The sequence below is a fragment of the Alligator sinensis genome, unplaced genomic scaffold (genome assembly GCF_000455745.1).
Source record: "Alligator sinensis unplaced genomic scaffold, ASM45574v1 scaffold387_1, whole genome shotgun sequence".
Taxonomy (NCBI): domain Eukaryota; kingdom Metazoa; phylum Chordata; order Crocodylia; family Alligatoridae; genus Alligator; species Alligator sinensis.
In genome coordinates this window covers 1,231,444-1,247,023 of record NW_005842196.1, presented here as the reverse complement: position 1 = coordinate 1,247,023, position 15,580 = coordinate 1,231,444, and the positions used below count along the sequence as shown (strand labels likewise).

General features: G+C 49.8%; 1 protein-coding gene across 5 annotated transcripts in view; it reads left to right on the top strand.

The window, feature by feature from the left end:
- The window catches only part of SYTL4 (synaptotagmin like 4), a 27,421-nt gene extending 11,847 nt beyond the window's left edge, over nt 1–15,574 (top strand). For all 5 annotated transcript variants that reach the window (XM_014521252.2, XM_025207462.1, XM_014521253.2 and 2 more), the window contains exons 2-17: nt 2,923–3,083; nt 3,355–3,570; nt 4,295–4,404; nt 4,640–4,754; nt 5,963–6,076; nt 6,876–7,005; nt 7,133–7,223; nt 7,481–7,584; nt 7,997–8,083; nt 8,531–8,709; nt 8,976–9,078; nt 10,420–10,581; nt 12,321–12,423; nt 13,031–13,130; nt 14,042–14,250; nt 14,864–15,574. In XM_014521252.2, the coding sequence (XP_014376738.1) occupies nt 2,974–3,083; nt 3,355–3,570; nt 4,295–4,404; nt 4,640–4,754; nt 5,963–6,076; nt 6,876–7,005; nt 7,133–7,223; nt 7,481–7,584; nt 7,997–8,083; nt 8,531–8,709; nt 8,976–9,078; nt 10,420–10,581; nt 12,321–12,423; nt 13,031–13,130; nt 14,042–14,250; nt 14,864–15,006 (2,076 nt within the window). In that variant the 5' untranslated portion in view covers nt 2,923–2,973 and the 3' untranslated portion in view covers nt 15,007–15,574. The remainder of the gene's footprint in view (nt 1–2,922; nt 3,084–3,354; nt 3,571–4,294; nt 4,405–4,639; nt 4,755–5,962; nt 6,077–6,875; nt 7,006–7,132; nt 7,224–7,480; nt 7,585–7,996; nt 8,084–8,530; nt 8,710–8,975; nt 9,079–10,419; nt 10,582–12,320; nt 12,424–13,030; nt 13,131–14,041; nt 14,251–14,863) is intronic.
- The last annotated feature ends 6 nt before the right edge of the window (nt 15,575–15,580 follow it).

Genomic DNA, 15,580 nt, shown 5'->3' with positions numbered 1-15,580 from the left:
ATGGGCAGAAAACAACAGAATGCAATTCAACAAGGAGAAATGCAAAGTGCTGCACCTAGGGAGGAAAAATGTCCAGCATACCTACTGCCTAGGAAATGACCTGCTTGGTGGCACGGAAGCGGAAAGGGATCTTCGAGTCCTAGTGGACTCCAAGATGAACATGAGTCATCAGTGTGACGAAGTCATCTGAAAAGCTAATGGCACTTTATCGTGCATCAGCAGATGCATGATGAACAGAACCAAGGAGGTGATAATTCCCCTCTATGGGGCGCTGGTCAGACCGCAGTTGGAATACTGCGTGCAATTTTGGGCGCCGCACTTCAAGAAGGATGTGGATAACCTGGAGAGGGTCCAGAGAAGGGCCGTTTGTATGCTTAAGGGCTTGCAGGCCAAGCCCTATGAGGGGAGACTAGGGTACCTGGACCTCTTCAGCCTCTGCAAGAGAAGGTTGAGAGGCGACCTTGTGGCTGCCTATGAGTTCATCACGGGGGCACAGAAGGGAATTGGTGAGGCTTTACTCCCCAAGGCGCCCCTGGGGATTACAAGAAATAATGGCCATAACCCAGCAGAGAGCAGATTTAGACTGGACATTAGGAAGAACTTCTTCACAGTTAGAGTGGCCAAAATCTGGAATGGGCTCCCAAGGGAGGTGGTGCTCTCTGCTACCCTGGGGGTCTTCAAGAGGAGGTTAGATGGGTATCTCGCTGGGGTCATCTGAACCCAGCACTCTTTCTTGCCTATGCAGGGGGTCGGACTCGATGATCTATTGAGGTCCCTTCCGACCCTAACATCTATGAATCTATGAGTAGAAAACACTGCTCAATTTTGCTTACTGTGGTAACAGACTTGATGATAGAGGGGCTGTATGGAACGCACTTTAGAGGCTCATTCCTGGATGTGGGATTATTTCAGAAAGACTTTGAAGAAACTGCTGGAATAGATTTATTTAGTATACCAGCTAGTTCTTTCCTGTTCTTATTATGTTTCTAGGTCTAGTCTTTTATTCTTTATGAAATGGTTTTTAATTTTGGTCCATATTAGTAGAACAAGGCTGTTTTAAAGAAATATGGTCAGTTTTAAAACTCCTGTTAAATTTAGCAGCCTGAGTGAAGAGCACCTGATGTGTGATTATTTAACTTTAAATGTAGATGTGTTTATTTTCTGTTTTGCATCTTATTCCACAAGAACAATAATACAATTATCCATTTTATTTTCTATTTGTCACATACATTAGCATAATCGTCTAAACTGTCGGAGAGTTCTTTAAAACTCGGATAATATTTCTTGTGATTTCAGTGGGGTTTTTTAAATAATTATTTTTTGTTTTAACTTGGAAATAATAGGGGAGGCAAAACTTCCAGGTTAAATTGGGTTTTTAATTCTGAACCTAGTCCCATAGTACATTTGTTTTTTTTAATTTTTTTTTAGAATATTGCTTAGACTGAAAATGGGGAGGGGGGAATGAGCCAGAATCAGTTGTTTAGGAGACAGTGGCTGTTTAGTTAAAAGTAAGAGAAAATTGAACTAGAAACTTTAAGGGTACCCTAAAGGATTATGAGGCAGGGGTGTTCATGGGAGTTGATTCTTTATACACACACCATATGTAAACTGCAGTTCAGAAGCTTTTGCAAACTCTAACACGACAACTTAGTTTTGCTTGGTGTTCATGAGAACAACAGTCCTCAACAGTGGGTTTACTTTTTACTTTGTGCTGTTACCAAGCCTCTGCTGTATCTCATGCTGGCCCTTTAAAAAAGAAAAAAAGAGAGGGTGCTAAATTTAATGTGTCTTAAAACAAGACTTGCCTCCTGAGGCACTCGCCTCCTGTTCCAGTGACTTCTAATCCCTGTTGCCCTGTGGAATCTCAGCAGGTCTGTAACCATAGCCATGGCTGTGGTATCATTTAGGAAGCAGGAAGGTCCCTTCTGGACAGCATTGCAGAAGGGCAAACTTTCTGCTGGTTGTACTTGAAAGCAATGCTCTGTGAACAGCAGGAGCTCAGTTCAGGAAGTGATTCAGTTAAGACTGACAAACGTAGTGGCAGCGCTGCTTTTCGATGTAATGGGTTGTGATGTGTGTGTACTTCAGAGCCTAAGGGAGACGGATGCTTCTAAAAGCTCTTCCTGGCTTGCTCCTTCTGTGCAGTGTGTCTGATATATTGTGCTGCTCTGGGAATGAAAGCAACTTGATAAAGGCAAGCTTTGTAGATAGTCTGTTATAAAGCACAAGCAACTCTTTGCTGCCTCTGCAGCTTCTGGATGGAGCAGATTTGTTTTATTTTTAAATCTCCCAAGTCCTGCCCATCAGTGGGGCCAAAGGGAGAACCCTCATGGGCTAAAATCTACAGGCTAGAAGTAGCTACCTACTGCTAGTTCAGTAGATGCACAGTAGCTTCTTCAGGTATGGGAAGATCAGAAGCTTAGAAAGTCATAACTATCCAGGCACTTTCAAGCTGCTAGAAAGAGGAGGGGCAGTGCCAATTCTAAAATCTATTCCGTCCTACTCCTGCTCTCCCTCCCCCCCCCCCCCCCCCCCCCCCTTAAGCCTGTTGGTGAATTGACATAACTGCCTAATGCTCCCCCAAGGGTGTGTTAAAGCACGTGCAAAGTACTGGAGTGCCAGAACACACCGATGTGCCTCCTAGGTAGCTGAGAGGGCAGCAGAGGCAGTGCCCCAGGAATGGAAGGGGAGGAGATGAAGCTGGCTGTGCTTCAGAGCCTGATGCATGTAGCAACATAGACTCCTGTGTAGGCAGACTTGCTATGAGGTGAAGGAACTGCAGGGCCAAACCTATGATAAATACTGGGTCAATTTGACTGCATTTGGGGATTTGGGGAGGGTCTCTTCTCAGACCAGTGCAGTGTGCTAGAGGCATGCAGCAGTGCAGCACTTGACTTTATGAACTTGCTCATTTGCTTCTAGCTTGGAGGAGGCCACCTGCTTTAAAAAAGGGTGGGCGGCTCCAGAGAAGCCATGTCGGAGGCTGTTGACCTGTCTTTCCTGTTGGACACGGAGAGGGATTTGATCCTGCAGGTCCTGCAACGGGATGAGGAACTGCGGAAAGCTGAAGAGAGGCGGATCAGGTGAGAGCATGGAGGGGATGCAGAACTTGTCCTTCAGTCTCCCCCTTCAGTTCCTGCTCTGTTAGGTTTTGCCAACAATGGCAAGGTAGAGTGGGTCAGGAATCATGCAACTGGGCATGATGTGCTGTGTGTCCACCCTCCTGGGTGAGGGTGAATGGGGTAGGCAGCACAGCTTTGCTCAAGCTGGTTTTCAAGGAAGAGGTTGTATCAACTGGTGTCATGGGGTTTTCTCTCTGAGTTTTAACTGTTCCTGGCTTTTGGGTTTGAGCAGGCGGCTGAAGAATGAGCTGCTGGAGATCCGGCGCAAAGGGGCCAAGAGGAGTAGCCAGCGCTATAGCGAGCGGACCTGTGCCCGGTGCCAGCAGAGTCTGGGCCGAGTGAGCCCCAAGGCCAATACCTGCCGTGGCTGCAACCACCTGGTGTGTCGGGACTGCCGCTCCTACAGCATCAACAGCACCTGGCGTTGCAAAGTCTGCATCAAGGAGGCGTGAGTGTGAGCCTGTGAGGGGGCTGTGCTGAGCACTTCAGAGCCCTGACCACTGCTGTCTCCTTGCCTATTCCCTCCTCACCAGTGGCCATCCAGGCTTGTAACCCCAGTGCCACGACAGACACCCCTCCTCCTCTTCCTCCTGTATGCAACAAAGTCCTCATGGCTTCCTCTGTCTCTAGAACCTGCCCTTCTCCACTTCCTCTGCCAGGAGTCTTGGCTCTGTCCTGTCTTGGCTTGTTCCTTTCTTTCCTTGGCTTGGACTTCATAGTCCCATGTTGTCCAGACCATGCTTGTGTCCCCCACTTGCTCCTCACAAGCAGGATGCAAACTTCTCCTTTCCCCTGCCTTACCCTCTATGTCTCCTTTTCCTTGTGACTGCTCCTCTCTCTCCTGTGGCTTGCCCCACAGCTTCTTCTGCTGCAGCTCCTTGGGAGAGTCTCATGCAGCTTTTGCACCCAAAATCTGCTTATTCTAGTCTCTCTATGAAGGCTGTGACTTTAGCTGACTCTGCTGGGGCTGACCCTGGCCTCTTGGCTCTGGGGCAGTTGAGTCCATAAGCTGTGTAAGCTAGCATGTCAGCCTCATAGGACTGGGATCTTGTCTCTGTGCTTCTTGACTTTGCTGCCTAAATGTTCCCTTTTGGGCTGGTAGAGTGATGGGGCAGAGTGCTGACCTTTGTGTATGGTAAGAGCAGCCTCTAACTTCCCCTTTCCCCTGGCAGAGAGCTGAAGAAGGCAACTGGCGACTGGTTTTATGACCAGAGGGTCAATCGCTTTGCAAACAGGCCAGGGAGTGACGTAGTGCGATTGTCTCTTAGGCACAAACCTGCAGGTAGGTGCAGTCACGCTGGTGAGGGGAGAGGTCCATGTTGGAGAGCATTAATGTGGGCTGAGTAACAGGCTGTGCAGTGTAACCCTGCAAATGACTCCTCTCTTACCCTTTGAGGGCCCTCCAATTTTGAATGGGGGATTCTTGTTTGGGTGCTCCTGAGTGATGATGGGTTTGGATGTGGGAGGTCTCTAGGCAGCTTTGGGGTCAGCCTGGTGTCCCTCCTTCTCTCTCTCAGCTAGCAAAAGGGAGACTGTGGGGCAAACGCTTCTCCATCAGGCACAGCGGGCTGATCCCAAGAACTCCCCCGGCACCCGGCAGAAGAGTCCCCAGGACAGACGGAAGGGACCAAGGTGAGGCCATGTCAGCTCTGCAAAAGTCCCTGTTTCTCCTAACCGGGAGAGAGGGCACTTTTCAGCTCAATAATTTTCCTATGTACCTGCTTTCCCACCCTCTTGTTTCCCTGGTACCTGGGAATTGCATCCCAGCTTAGCTTGCATTCCATGTGCATGGAGCAGTACAGTGGGATAATAAGGGCTAGTGTCTTCAGGGAAGAGAGCCTTGACAGTAGCAGAAGGTAGCATTGGCTTTGATTCAGGGGGGGGTGACTGATACTAGAAATAATAATAGAACCTAAGCCTTAGCAAACACATGACTGCAGAAGCTCTTTTCTTTGCTTAAAATTTGATGCTTTGGGTTGCCTTACCACTGGTATGGGAGGCTGTAGTTCCAGACTTTCCTGGCCCTGACTTGTCTTCTCCAATATCTTCTCCAAGATTGGCAGAGCTTTGGATTGAAGAAGGGGTACACTTTATCCATTGGTTCAGCCCTGTTCCTTCAGGCAGGCCCATCCACTGGTGTTGCCTTCCTTGGTATGTGGGATGCAGGCACAACCAGGCAACCATAGACTCGTTTCTCTGTCATTTCTCCCTGCTTTGAAGTAGCTTCATACCACCCCATTCACAAGAGACCCTTGATCACATGGCTTGGAGCTCAGCTGTGATCTGCCCCTGAAGGAATCAACCATTGGAGATGTGTTTTAGTCTAATGACTTCAGTTATGGGAGTGTATCTGTAAGGTACCTGGGGTGCGCTGGAAGTAGATACTGCCTTTTGGAAGCTGCCTCTGCTTCTTGATACTCACTTTCAGGGATCTCTTGGATACTGTTAAACATTAAGCTTTGTCACTGGTGACTGACTTCTCTCACACCTCATCCCTCCAGGGGAGCCTTCCCAAGGACTTCAGCAGATCTCCAAACCAACCTAGCTTTTTGTGATCATTATAGTGGCCAATTCAGATGGATTTTATTGTATCTATTGCTTTTTAATGGCAAATCTACTGTTTTATAAGCTGTGGCTTGAGCCCCCTTAATCTCTCTGTGGTCAGTATCTAGTGTCCTCCCCCAGACCCTGGGGAGGGAGGGAGCAGCACTGATGTGACTAATAAGCTACTGGCTGGCAGCCCAGCCCCCCTCTTTCTGTGTCTTGGTGGGGGTTGCCTCTTGTGCTGCAGATGAGTGATCCTCCCTGCCAGTTGACAGACATAAATCTTGTCTCTTCAGTTTGCCTTCTGAAGCCTCGGTTCCACGAGATGCAAAGAGTGATACGGAGTCCATGGAAAACATGAGCCTGGATGGGTACAGACCTGGCTCCACTGGCATGGCTGCCAGCTCCAGGTTAGAAGATCTGGTACCTGTGCTGTAGCAGGGGAGTGCCAGTAGTCAGGCCTGAAGGTCATTGTTAGAGGGCAATGGGACTTGTATAAGAAATAAGCTGGTGAGGTTCCAGGACCCTTGAGACTGGCTCAGAAATGGTGCCCTGGGAGGGATTGCGTATGTCCTCTTCCCAGCTCCTGGGTTGTCTCCTCTGCTGATACTTCCCTCCACCTATTCAAATGGCAGTTTAGAGAATCCATTCAGTTTGAGGTAGGAGAGAAGCTCATTTCTTCAGAAATAGCTAGTCTTGGGGTATGTCTGAAAGCAAGCCATGAACCAGCCTCTGCTTCATGTCCAATGTTCTTGGGAAGCTACTTCTGTGTCCAGAACTGGCTGGTGTCTTAGGGCCTGCAGAGCACCAAGGCACCCTGAGGGGCCTAGAGTTCTAGTCTTGCTATGGGAGGACAAAGGTGTATTCTGTGCTGTTTGCAGTAGCACTGCTGTTAAGTAGTAAGTACATCGAGTCTGTCTGTGACGCGCATTGCAGCAGTAAAGCTAACTGGGTAGATAAGGGCCCTAAGCTCCTTCACTTAACCTGACCAGCATGCAACATTGAAGCATCACAGCTAAGCAGTCTTGCTTGAGGGCTGTTTTCAGTGCTGTTGAGGGAAGGAAGTACTCAGTCAATAACTTCATGGTCACTAGGCAGCATTTCCTGTCTCCCCTGGCAAGAAGCTCCCATGCTATATATATATATATATATATATAGAGAGAGAGAGAGAGACAGACCAAGACTGACTTTTCTTTGTATTGTTGGCAGGAGAAATTCTTTGGATAAAGCTGCCTCGCTCCAGGAGGGAAAGCAAACCCCAGGACCCGCAGGGTCCAGTGTATCCACTTTAACAGTCCCTATCCACTCCAGAGATGCTCATCCCTCTGACTTGGAAAATGTATGCACTGTTTACTCCTGCTAGAGCAGTTGAGTTCCCCTGTTTGGAGGGTCTGGGGTCAGGAGCTCTGCAAAGCCACATTCCTCCTCTCTGAACAGTCTGGTGGGGTGGGGGGGTTCCTTCCTAGGAAGTGCATTTGGAAAGCCAAAGTGGAGTTTCTGCAGATGAGAATGAAACCATATTTAAGAAGAATCCCAGGAGGATTTTAAGGCCTGCAGGTAAGGCATCTTTCAAAGTAGGAGGGGCTTAGTACTGTTGGGCTCTCTTCCTGGATATCTGGCTTCTATTCCTACCTCTGCTGCTTACTGGGATACTTCTTCCCCTCTGGCTCAGTTTCCTCTGTAAAAAGGGAGCAGTGCTGCTATGGAACATGCCTGTATCAGTGACTGATTGAGCACAAGACCAGCTCAAAATGTTGTGACCTTTGGATGGGAGACATGTGGACTGTATTCTCCTTTTCCTGTCTTCGTCACAGACTACACCAAGTCAGTGATTGATCTGCGTCCAGAGGACATGGGACGTGAGACTGGCTCTTTGGGAGATAGAAGCAAGTCTGTTCCAGGTCTCAACACTGAAATGGTGAGGTCATCTCACTCTGTATGGTCAACCTGTTTTGCTTAAAGTAGGGTAGTGTCCCCTGAACTCTACTATCCTCTGTGGACCCTGGGACTGGAGTGGAGTCACTCTCCTATTCTACAGCCTCCTTCCATCTCAACCAGCAGAACTGCAGTGTGCAACTGAATTGACTTGTAGGTGAAGCTGGAAATGGCTTTAATTCTCTCGAGTTGCCATGTAAAGCTCTCACTTCAGAGGCTATGAGGGTAGAATTTGTATTCTAATCATCTGCTCTTCTCTGTCTCCTGTTCCCTGCCAAACAGAGGCATTTTCCCTGATATGAGGTGTACTGGATAAAGACCCTCAGTGGCTGTGGCTGCTTCCATAAGAACTGGTGTTTTTCTACTTGTCTGGATGGTTTTGTCCCTTATTATAGGATGAGGTGGAGGAAGACATTGACAACCTGGTTGAGATTCATCGCCGGAGGACAGCCAGGAACAGCATACGCAGTGGCACTTCTTCGGTGAGTCTCCAAGGCCCTGCTGCCCTGCACTTCTTAGGGCTGCAGGCAGAAATACTTCCATGCAAGGAGGCAGTACTCTTGTGTTCAAAGCCCAATGTGCCATGCCCAGCCCTTCCAGTGACTTGTAACTCAAACTTGAATTGCTTTGCTTCCATCCCATAATACTTGAAAGGGTGTCTGAAGCTTTTAAGGGCCTTTTGAGTGAAAAGCACTCTGTTATAACAGGAGACTGACTGTGGAACAGGGAAGAAGTCCTTTCTTTGGGCAAGAAAATAAGATGGAGATAAGAGGGACAGGGCAGATCCTTCAGTGCTAGGATCTGCTGCAGTGAGGAGGCTGGAAACAGTTTGCTGGTGGGGTGTTGGTATGGGGGAAGTGAGAGGGGAGCAGACTGCTGCCTGAAGCAGCCCTGGGCAGTGGCTTAGGGTTGCCATGTCTGTCTTTCAGAGCACACTGGGGAGCATGGTTAGCCTTTACAGTGAGGCTGGTGACTTCGGCAGTGTCTCTGTCACAGGAGAAATCGCCTTCTCTCTGAGCTATGAGCTGCAGACACAGACCCTTCTCATCAATGTGAAGGAGTGTCGCCAGTTGGCCTATGCTGATGAGGCCAAGAAGCGCTCCAATCCGTGAGACCTGAGAGAGCAGGCTTGGGGCTGGGGAGGGCTGCCTGATGCAGGGGCTGGGTGCAGGGCCTGGCTCTGTGCAGTATGGCAGGCACAGGACAGGAATGAGCCTGGGAAAAGAAACATGAGCTGAACAGTGTTCCTGCCTGATGGGGATGGTGGAGGAAGGAGGCCGGCTTTGTGTCAGGTGGGCAGAAGCAGGGGCAACGTATTAGTCCTGGAGGAAGAACCCTAGGACATGGGGTTCACTGCCTACTCTTCCCCTTCAGCTATGTGAAGACTTACCTCCTGCCTGACAAATCCCGGCAAGGCAAGCGCAAGACAACCATCAAACGCAACACTGTGAATCCCCTGTACAATGAATACCTCAAGGTGAGCAGGTGGGACTGGGGGTGTATTGTCTTCTGCATGCTCTGGAGAACTTGGTCAAAAGCTCACAGGATGAGGCAGCTGCATGGTCCAGATTGAGATGCAATGAGGGAAAACTTCTCTTGGCCCCACTGCCTCTTGAGGCATCCATCCCCTGGGTCCCTTTGCTCACTCACTGGATCCTTTCATTTCAGGGGGGAGTTAAAACAGTCCTAGAGGGAGCTGTGGGAAGGGAGCTGCTGGTGCTGACCTTCTGTGTAGTGCTCTGGTTATAGTGTGAAGATCCTGTAGAAAGTTCTATTCTCAGAGGCCTGGAACTGGGACAGGGACAACTGGGGGGGAAAAAATCTCAGCAAGTCCATCCTGCTATAGGCATTGTGGTTTTATTGCTCCTGTTGCCATAGCAATATGGATGTACACTGTCAGAGCCTGAAGCTGTGCCTGTTGCTCACGACCTCCCAGCCCAGGCCTCTGTTTTCATACTCTGGCTTCCTCTAGGTGCCTCGTGCCATTGTTGAAGGCGGGGATACATTTCAGAACTGCCTCCTGTCCCTGAAAAACTCTTTTCCAATGAGCCCCTCCCTGCTGCCACTGCACACTCCATTCAGTCCCTACTGCAGCTGATGTGATGCAGAAAAGGCAGCGGGGGCTGGGAAGGGATGGATGCTCCCCATCCCCAAATGCTAGCAGCAGAGAGAACTGGCTCTGGCTTGGAAATCCAGAAAGGAAATGGTCCTAGGAAGTGCAGAGGCTTCCCGTGGCTTCCACTTCTGTTGCATTGTGACTACCTGAGGTCAAGACTTTGTGCACAAACATTGAGTAAGCAAAGTTCTTGCCAGTATGCAGACTTCTTTCCTAGTGGGAAGCCCCTTTAAAGGAGTCTGGGGCTTCCTGGCACGGTGACTGACTGGGTTTGGGGTGAGGGAGCTTCTCTACCCACTAGCTCCCACACAGAAAGCACGGGTGTCTGGGTCAGCGTGGAGCAGGTGTTTTAACCTTGCATCTTAATGTCAGTATTGGATTCATTGAAAACTCAGAGCTTCCTACCTGGACCCAAATTGCTTTTCTCCCACTGAGCTGCAGTCTCACCCTTGCTGTTGTTGAAAAGTATGTGCTGGGTCTGTGAGGCTGGACTCCTGGAGTGCAGTTGGGTAGCTTAGCTTGGCATCCTCCTCACAGCAGAAGGCTGCAATACCCGTATGTACCATGTAGCATCCCAGGAGGGGGGTGGAAAGCTTTGTTGCCAACTATGGCATCTTTTTAATGTTGATAGCATCAGGAATGGTTGTAGCTGCCCCGGAAGTCATCACCTGCTTTCCTGTGTCTATTCTTACCTTTTCACAGTATGAGATTAACAAGTCCCTCCTCCTCGGAAGGACCTTGCAGTTCTCAGTCTGGCACCATGATCGCTTTGGCCGAAACACCTTCCTGGGGGAAGTGGAGATCCCAATGAATTCCTGGAACTTTGAGAGCCACTTGGAAGAGTGTCTCCCCCTGCATGGCAAGGTATGGATGCATCTGCATGCCCAAGTAATCTCCTGTGCCTCCCATTCCTCCAGCACCCCCAACAAGGAAGTGCTCCCCACAGCCAGTGCTCTTGCCTTGTTTGGCCAGTGCTTCTGGATAGGAGGTACTGCCTTTCCTTCATTTCTCCTTTCCAGTCACTGCTAAATGACTAGGACCCAAAACAGAATGCAGAGGGCTGAGGTCTTGTGCTATGGTTGGACAAATCACTTGTGCTTCAAGCCATTCACGCATATGGAAAAGAACCTTGCTAGCAGGGGATAATGGGAACTTGTCAACTTCCAAGTGTGTCACAGTAGGATCCTGGTCTTGAAGACCAACCTTCAGAGATCTGGACTTGATAAACCAGTTGGCTTTCTCAGTCCTGCTTAGTGTTTGTCTACCCTCCCCCTCGCCCCAACTCCTGTGCCAACACAATGAGTGTTTCTGCCACTGTAAAGTGTCCTTGCTTGGGCATCATCGTTCAGAAATTCACCATTCCAGAGGAGCTCCAGGATAGGAGCATTTCCCTATGAAATGTTCCAGTAGTGAAGAGTCCGATTCAACCCAGTTAAATGGGAGACAGTTCCATAGAAACTACTTGGATCTAGCCCAGGTGCATGGAATGATGATGGAAAGGCTGCTCTCATTTTCACTGCAAACTCATGTTTGCACAGGCAGTAGAAGCAAAGCCCCTGGCTGTCTGCAGTTGTTCTTCTGGAGCTGGAGGCTTCTTGCTGTTAGGGGACTTCTGGCAACTTCCACACCCAAGAGAATGTTTGGGTGGCGGTAGCATGTGTAGTAAGACCAGGTTAGGTCCTACTTTGTGCTGGCTTCACTGAATCTCTTTCCCAAATGGATGAAGTTTTAACCAAAATATGTTCCTGGGGTCTTGCCACTTGAGCAGGTACTATCTCTGAGCCAAATACAGTAGAACCAGGTTTGTTTGCTCCTCATTTATACCACTTCAGAAGGAGGCAAGAGCCTGCTGTGATGTAGCTGAATCTGGTGTTTTTATAGGTCTGTTCCTATCCTGCAGCTAGTGAAAATTTTAAGATCAGGGCAGCAAACCCCTGAATGAAACTATAGAAGTAGTTTCAGTTTAGGATAGGAGCATGCACGCCAATTTATGATGAGTCAAACCATTCATGTCGGCCAGCCTGCTAGAATGTTTTATGAGCAGGAAGCAGCCCAGACACTTAGCCTGTATACTTGTTAGGCCGTGCCCTGACTCAGCACAGTTGTACTTAATGAACTCTTGGGCAGCCTTACACTAAAGGATGTTTAACTGGTGGCCTAGGGGCTGCATGCAGCCCATGAGGGCTTAATCCGCAGCCTCCATACTCCTACTAGGCTGCCACTCCCTGTTCTTCTGGCTGCTCCTGCAGCTGGGGTCTCCAGGTTTCCACTCCCTCCTTCAGCTTCTGCTTCCTGTGGCTCCCCACATGTTTAGGCAGAGTGGTCCAGCTTGCATTGATGGGGGAGCTCACAGCTGGTGAGCTATGGGAGGGCACTGCCCATCCTGCCCAGTGTAGCAGTGGGGGGGGGGCTTCCCATGCACATCAGAGAGGGGGGCTGCCCACATGGCGGTGGCCCTGTTGGGCCCTCAGTTTATACTGTTGAGGGCCCTGGCCTGTGCAGCCCCAGTCACTTACAAGTTGGACAGCCTTTCTTTAGTGCATGTTACTTAGCATTATCCTTCCCTAGTAAATGTTGAGTGACCCGACTTACCCATCTTCCAGGCTGGTGCTGACTCCAGTTCCCCACAGTATAAAGGTGAGCTGGTTGTTTCCATGAAATACATCCCATCTGCCAAACACTTGGGAGCAAGCACTAGCAGAAAGGGTGAGTATCTGTCTGAGCTCTAAAACTAAGCTGTTAATGTAATGCATCAAAAAACCCCCCAAAACAGCGTGGCACAGATGCTATGTAAACTGTTCTCCATTGTGGAATTCCAGTATGCAGACGCACAGCATTCCTTCAGAAACATTGAACTATCCACACTTGTGTGGAGGAACCTAAGCAGTTGCTCAGCCAAGCAGCTCTAGCAAGAAAATGGTGCCTGGAATGTAAGCCACTGGCTGTACTGGCATTGCTGTAGTTTATATTTTCCTTTCTGTCTAGACATGGAATAATCAGTAATGGACTTCTGACTGCAGCAAAGCTTTGGCATCAAATAGAACAGGGTTATCGAATCTCTTCCCTGCAGAATGCTGCATTGCCAGTCTTGAAATGTAGATTAGTTCCTCTAAGACCAGGCCTCAGCATGGCACACTGGTTAGTGGTTCCAGAGGCAGATGGAATGTCTCATGCTGGGACCTGGGTCTCTTACAGAGAAGAATAGTGTAGGCCAGGCTTTGCCCTTCTGTAGGTGTGTTTTGGGGAGAAACTGGTTGAAAATGTGCAGTTTCTTGAAACTGCACATTTGGACTGTGTGATTTTTCTCTTCCAGGCAAATGGGAGGAAGGGGGAGAACTTCAAGTCTGGATCAAGGAAGCCAAGAACTTGACAGCTGCTAAATCTGGTGGGACCTCTGATAGCTTTGTCAAAGGGTGAGTACTAGTACTATGCTAAGCACTGGGGAACTGGAGGGAGGCTATAAGTGACCTAAACACAAAGGCAACTTCCTCCAGGTACCACAACCTGGATATTGTTTGGGGGAGGAGCAGCTCAGGTCTAGGAAAATAGGTCCGTTCTCCTCTGGCCTGGGCTCGGGAAAGGGCTGTGTGGTCACCCTGACAGACCTATGCTCTGACCACCACCTTTTGTGCACTGAAGTGACATGTCTGCCCTAGCTCACTTCCATGGGCTCTAGGTAGAGCTGTAGGTATTCAGTGCTTCTTGAGTCTTCAGTTTGTCCAGAAGCTGCACCCAGCAAGGTCAGCAGCTCTGTCAGATTCCTGCAAGTGCCAGCCAGGGACGGGTCATTCCAGAAGGGAAGAGGGGAAGTTCATTCTTCTTGCTGACCTGGATAGAAGCCAAGGGAACCACACCCCAGAATGGGCTCATCTGTTGGGAGTTGCAATGAAAATGTCTTCCCTGAGATCACAGAACTAACCAGTAATTTTGTCTGGCCATTCACACTGTTGCTGCCCAGGACTCTGCATACTTGGCTCCACTTGGAACTGAAGTTCTGTCACACTTGGGCACACTACAGATATTGAGAAGACCTGATACCTGCTGTGGAAAGGGGAGTGGCTTAGTTTCAAAGGAGCCCCCACAGCCTATTACAGTATCCTGAGCCACCCTGGTCTGTCTTCCCCATTCTGTTTCAAAGTCCCCTCAAGGTGCCATCCTCTGCTTGGTGATGTGCTCAAGCCTCATGTTTTAGCTGCAGTCTTCCCTGCCATGCAATGTGATAAAGCTTGTGTAACACTGCACAAAAGTCTAACTCGCCCACGTCTGCAGTTTTAAGAGCATTTTGTCTGTGGGGATTACTGACAGTAAGGACCTCTTCCCACAGCTACCTGCTGCCACACCGAAACAAGGGCACCAAGAGGAAGACACCTGTAGCAAAGAAGACCTTGAACCCTCACTACAACCACACCTTTGTGTACAATCGCATCAACCCAGAGGACTTGCAGCACATCTGTCTGGAGTTGACTGTCTGGGACCGTGAGCCATTGGCCAGCAATGACTTCCTGGGAGGAGTCAGACTTGGAATTGGGAATGGTGAGTTCTGTGGTCCCAATCCCTGTGTGCATGGGTGACTGGTGCCTCTTGAGTAAGCGAGCGTTGGGGGGTTCCCCGCAGCCGATCTCACTCGCCAAAAAAGCGGCCACGCTGCTTACAGAAGTCCTGCAGCCACTTCTGGAAGTGGCACAGTCACTTTTGCTGGGGGCCCCTCTTCCTGGCTGGTGCTTGCAGGGGGGGCAGTGGCACTTAAGCCTGCCACCCTGCCTGTTGCCTAAATGGGGAGCGTGGCCTGACAGGGTGCACCAGCACTCCCGTTGCATCCCCTACACATCGCTGCTGCTTGTGTGGCTGTCTCCTGCCCCTTATGCAGGTTGTTACTGGCAGATCAGCTCTGCGACCTCTGTAACCTGGCCCTATTACGTGGGTCTCCTCCTGCTTTGTCTTTTCCTCTTCCTTTTTGTACTTGGCACCCATACTGTTTGGAAATCCCTTGGGAACTGCTTCCTCTCAGTGCTGCAGTCACTGGCCAGTTCCAGCACCCCCTCCTGTGGCCAGAGCAGGCTGTTCTGTTGAGCTGAGGGGGCACACTGTGGGCTTGGAAATGCGGCTGTCCCTTGCAGAAACTAGTGTCTGCTGCCTCTTCTCTCAGGCATGAGTAATGGCCAGGTGGTGGACTGGATGGACTCCACAGGGGAAGAGGTGAGCCTGTGGCAGAAGATGCGCCAGTACCCTGGATCCTGGGCTGAAGGAACGCTGCAACTCCGCTCCACCATGGCTAAGACAAGGCTGTAGCTGCCACCGACACTGGAACTGATGCCAGCTTGAGCAAGGTAGCACCAGCCAAGCAGACTGGAGCCCAAACCACAGTACCGAAGCGGGGGGGGAACAGTGGTATAGCAGCCGCCCCGGCTTTTGCTCATGTAGTGCTAAAGCTAATTGTCTCTATCCAGGCTCATTCAAAGCAATTGCTCTTGGCAGCAGCTCTGTTTTTATTTAAAGGGATTTTTTTTCCTCCGAGTTGAAGATTTTCCATGTGGACCCTTCCCCTTCTCAGGGGCTGCAGGGCTCTTTTTAAACTTGTTTTTCAGTTTCTTCACCACTCCCCGTCCCATGTGCCTCACTTGCAGTCTCTATCACCCCCTGCTTCCCCCTCCCCCTCCCTTTCCCTGTTCCTCTTGGGAAAGCTCTGAATGGTGCTGACAGTCTGACTGTACAAGCTGGAGGTTGCATGGGAATGAGTTTTGGTAATGGGGAAGTGTGTTGAGGGTACGAGCCCCAGTTTATAGTAGTGTGACCTGATCAGGCTGCATCTTCATGTCTTCATGCCACTGACAAGGGAATGGAGCTGAGGGACTATATGATAGTG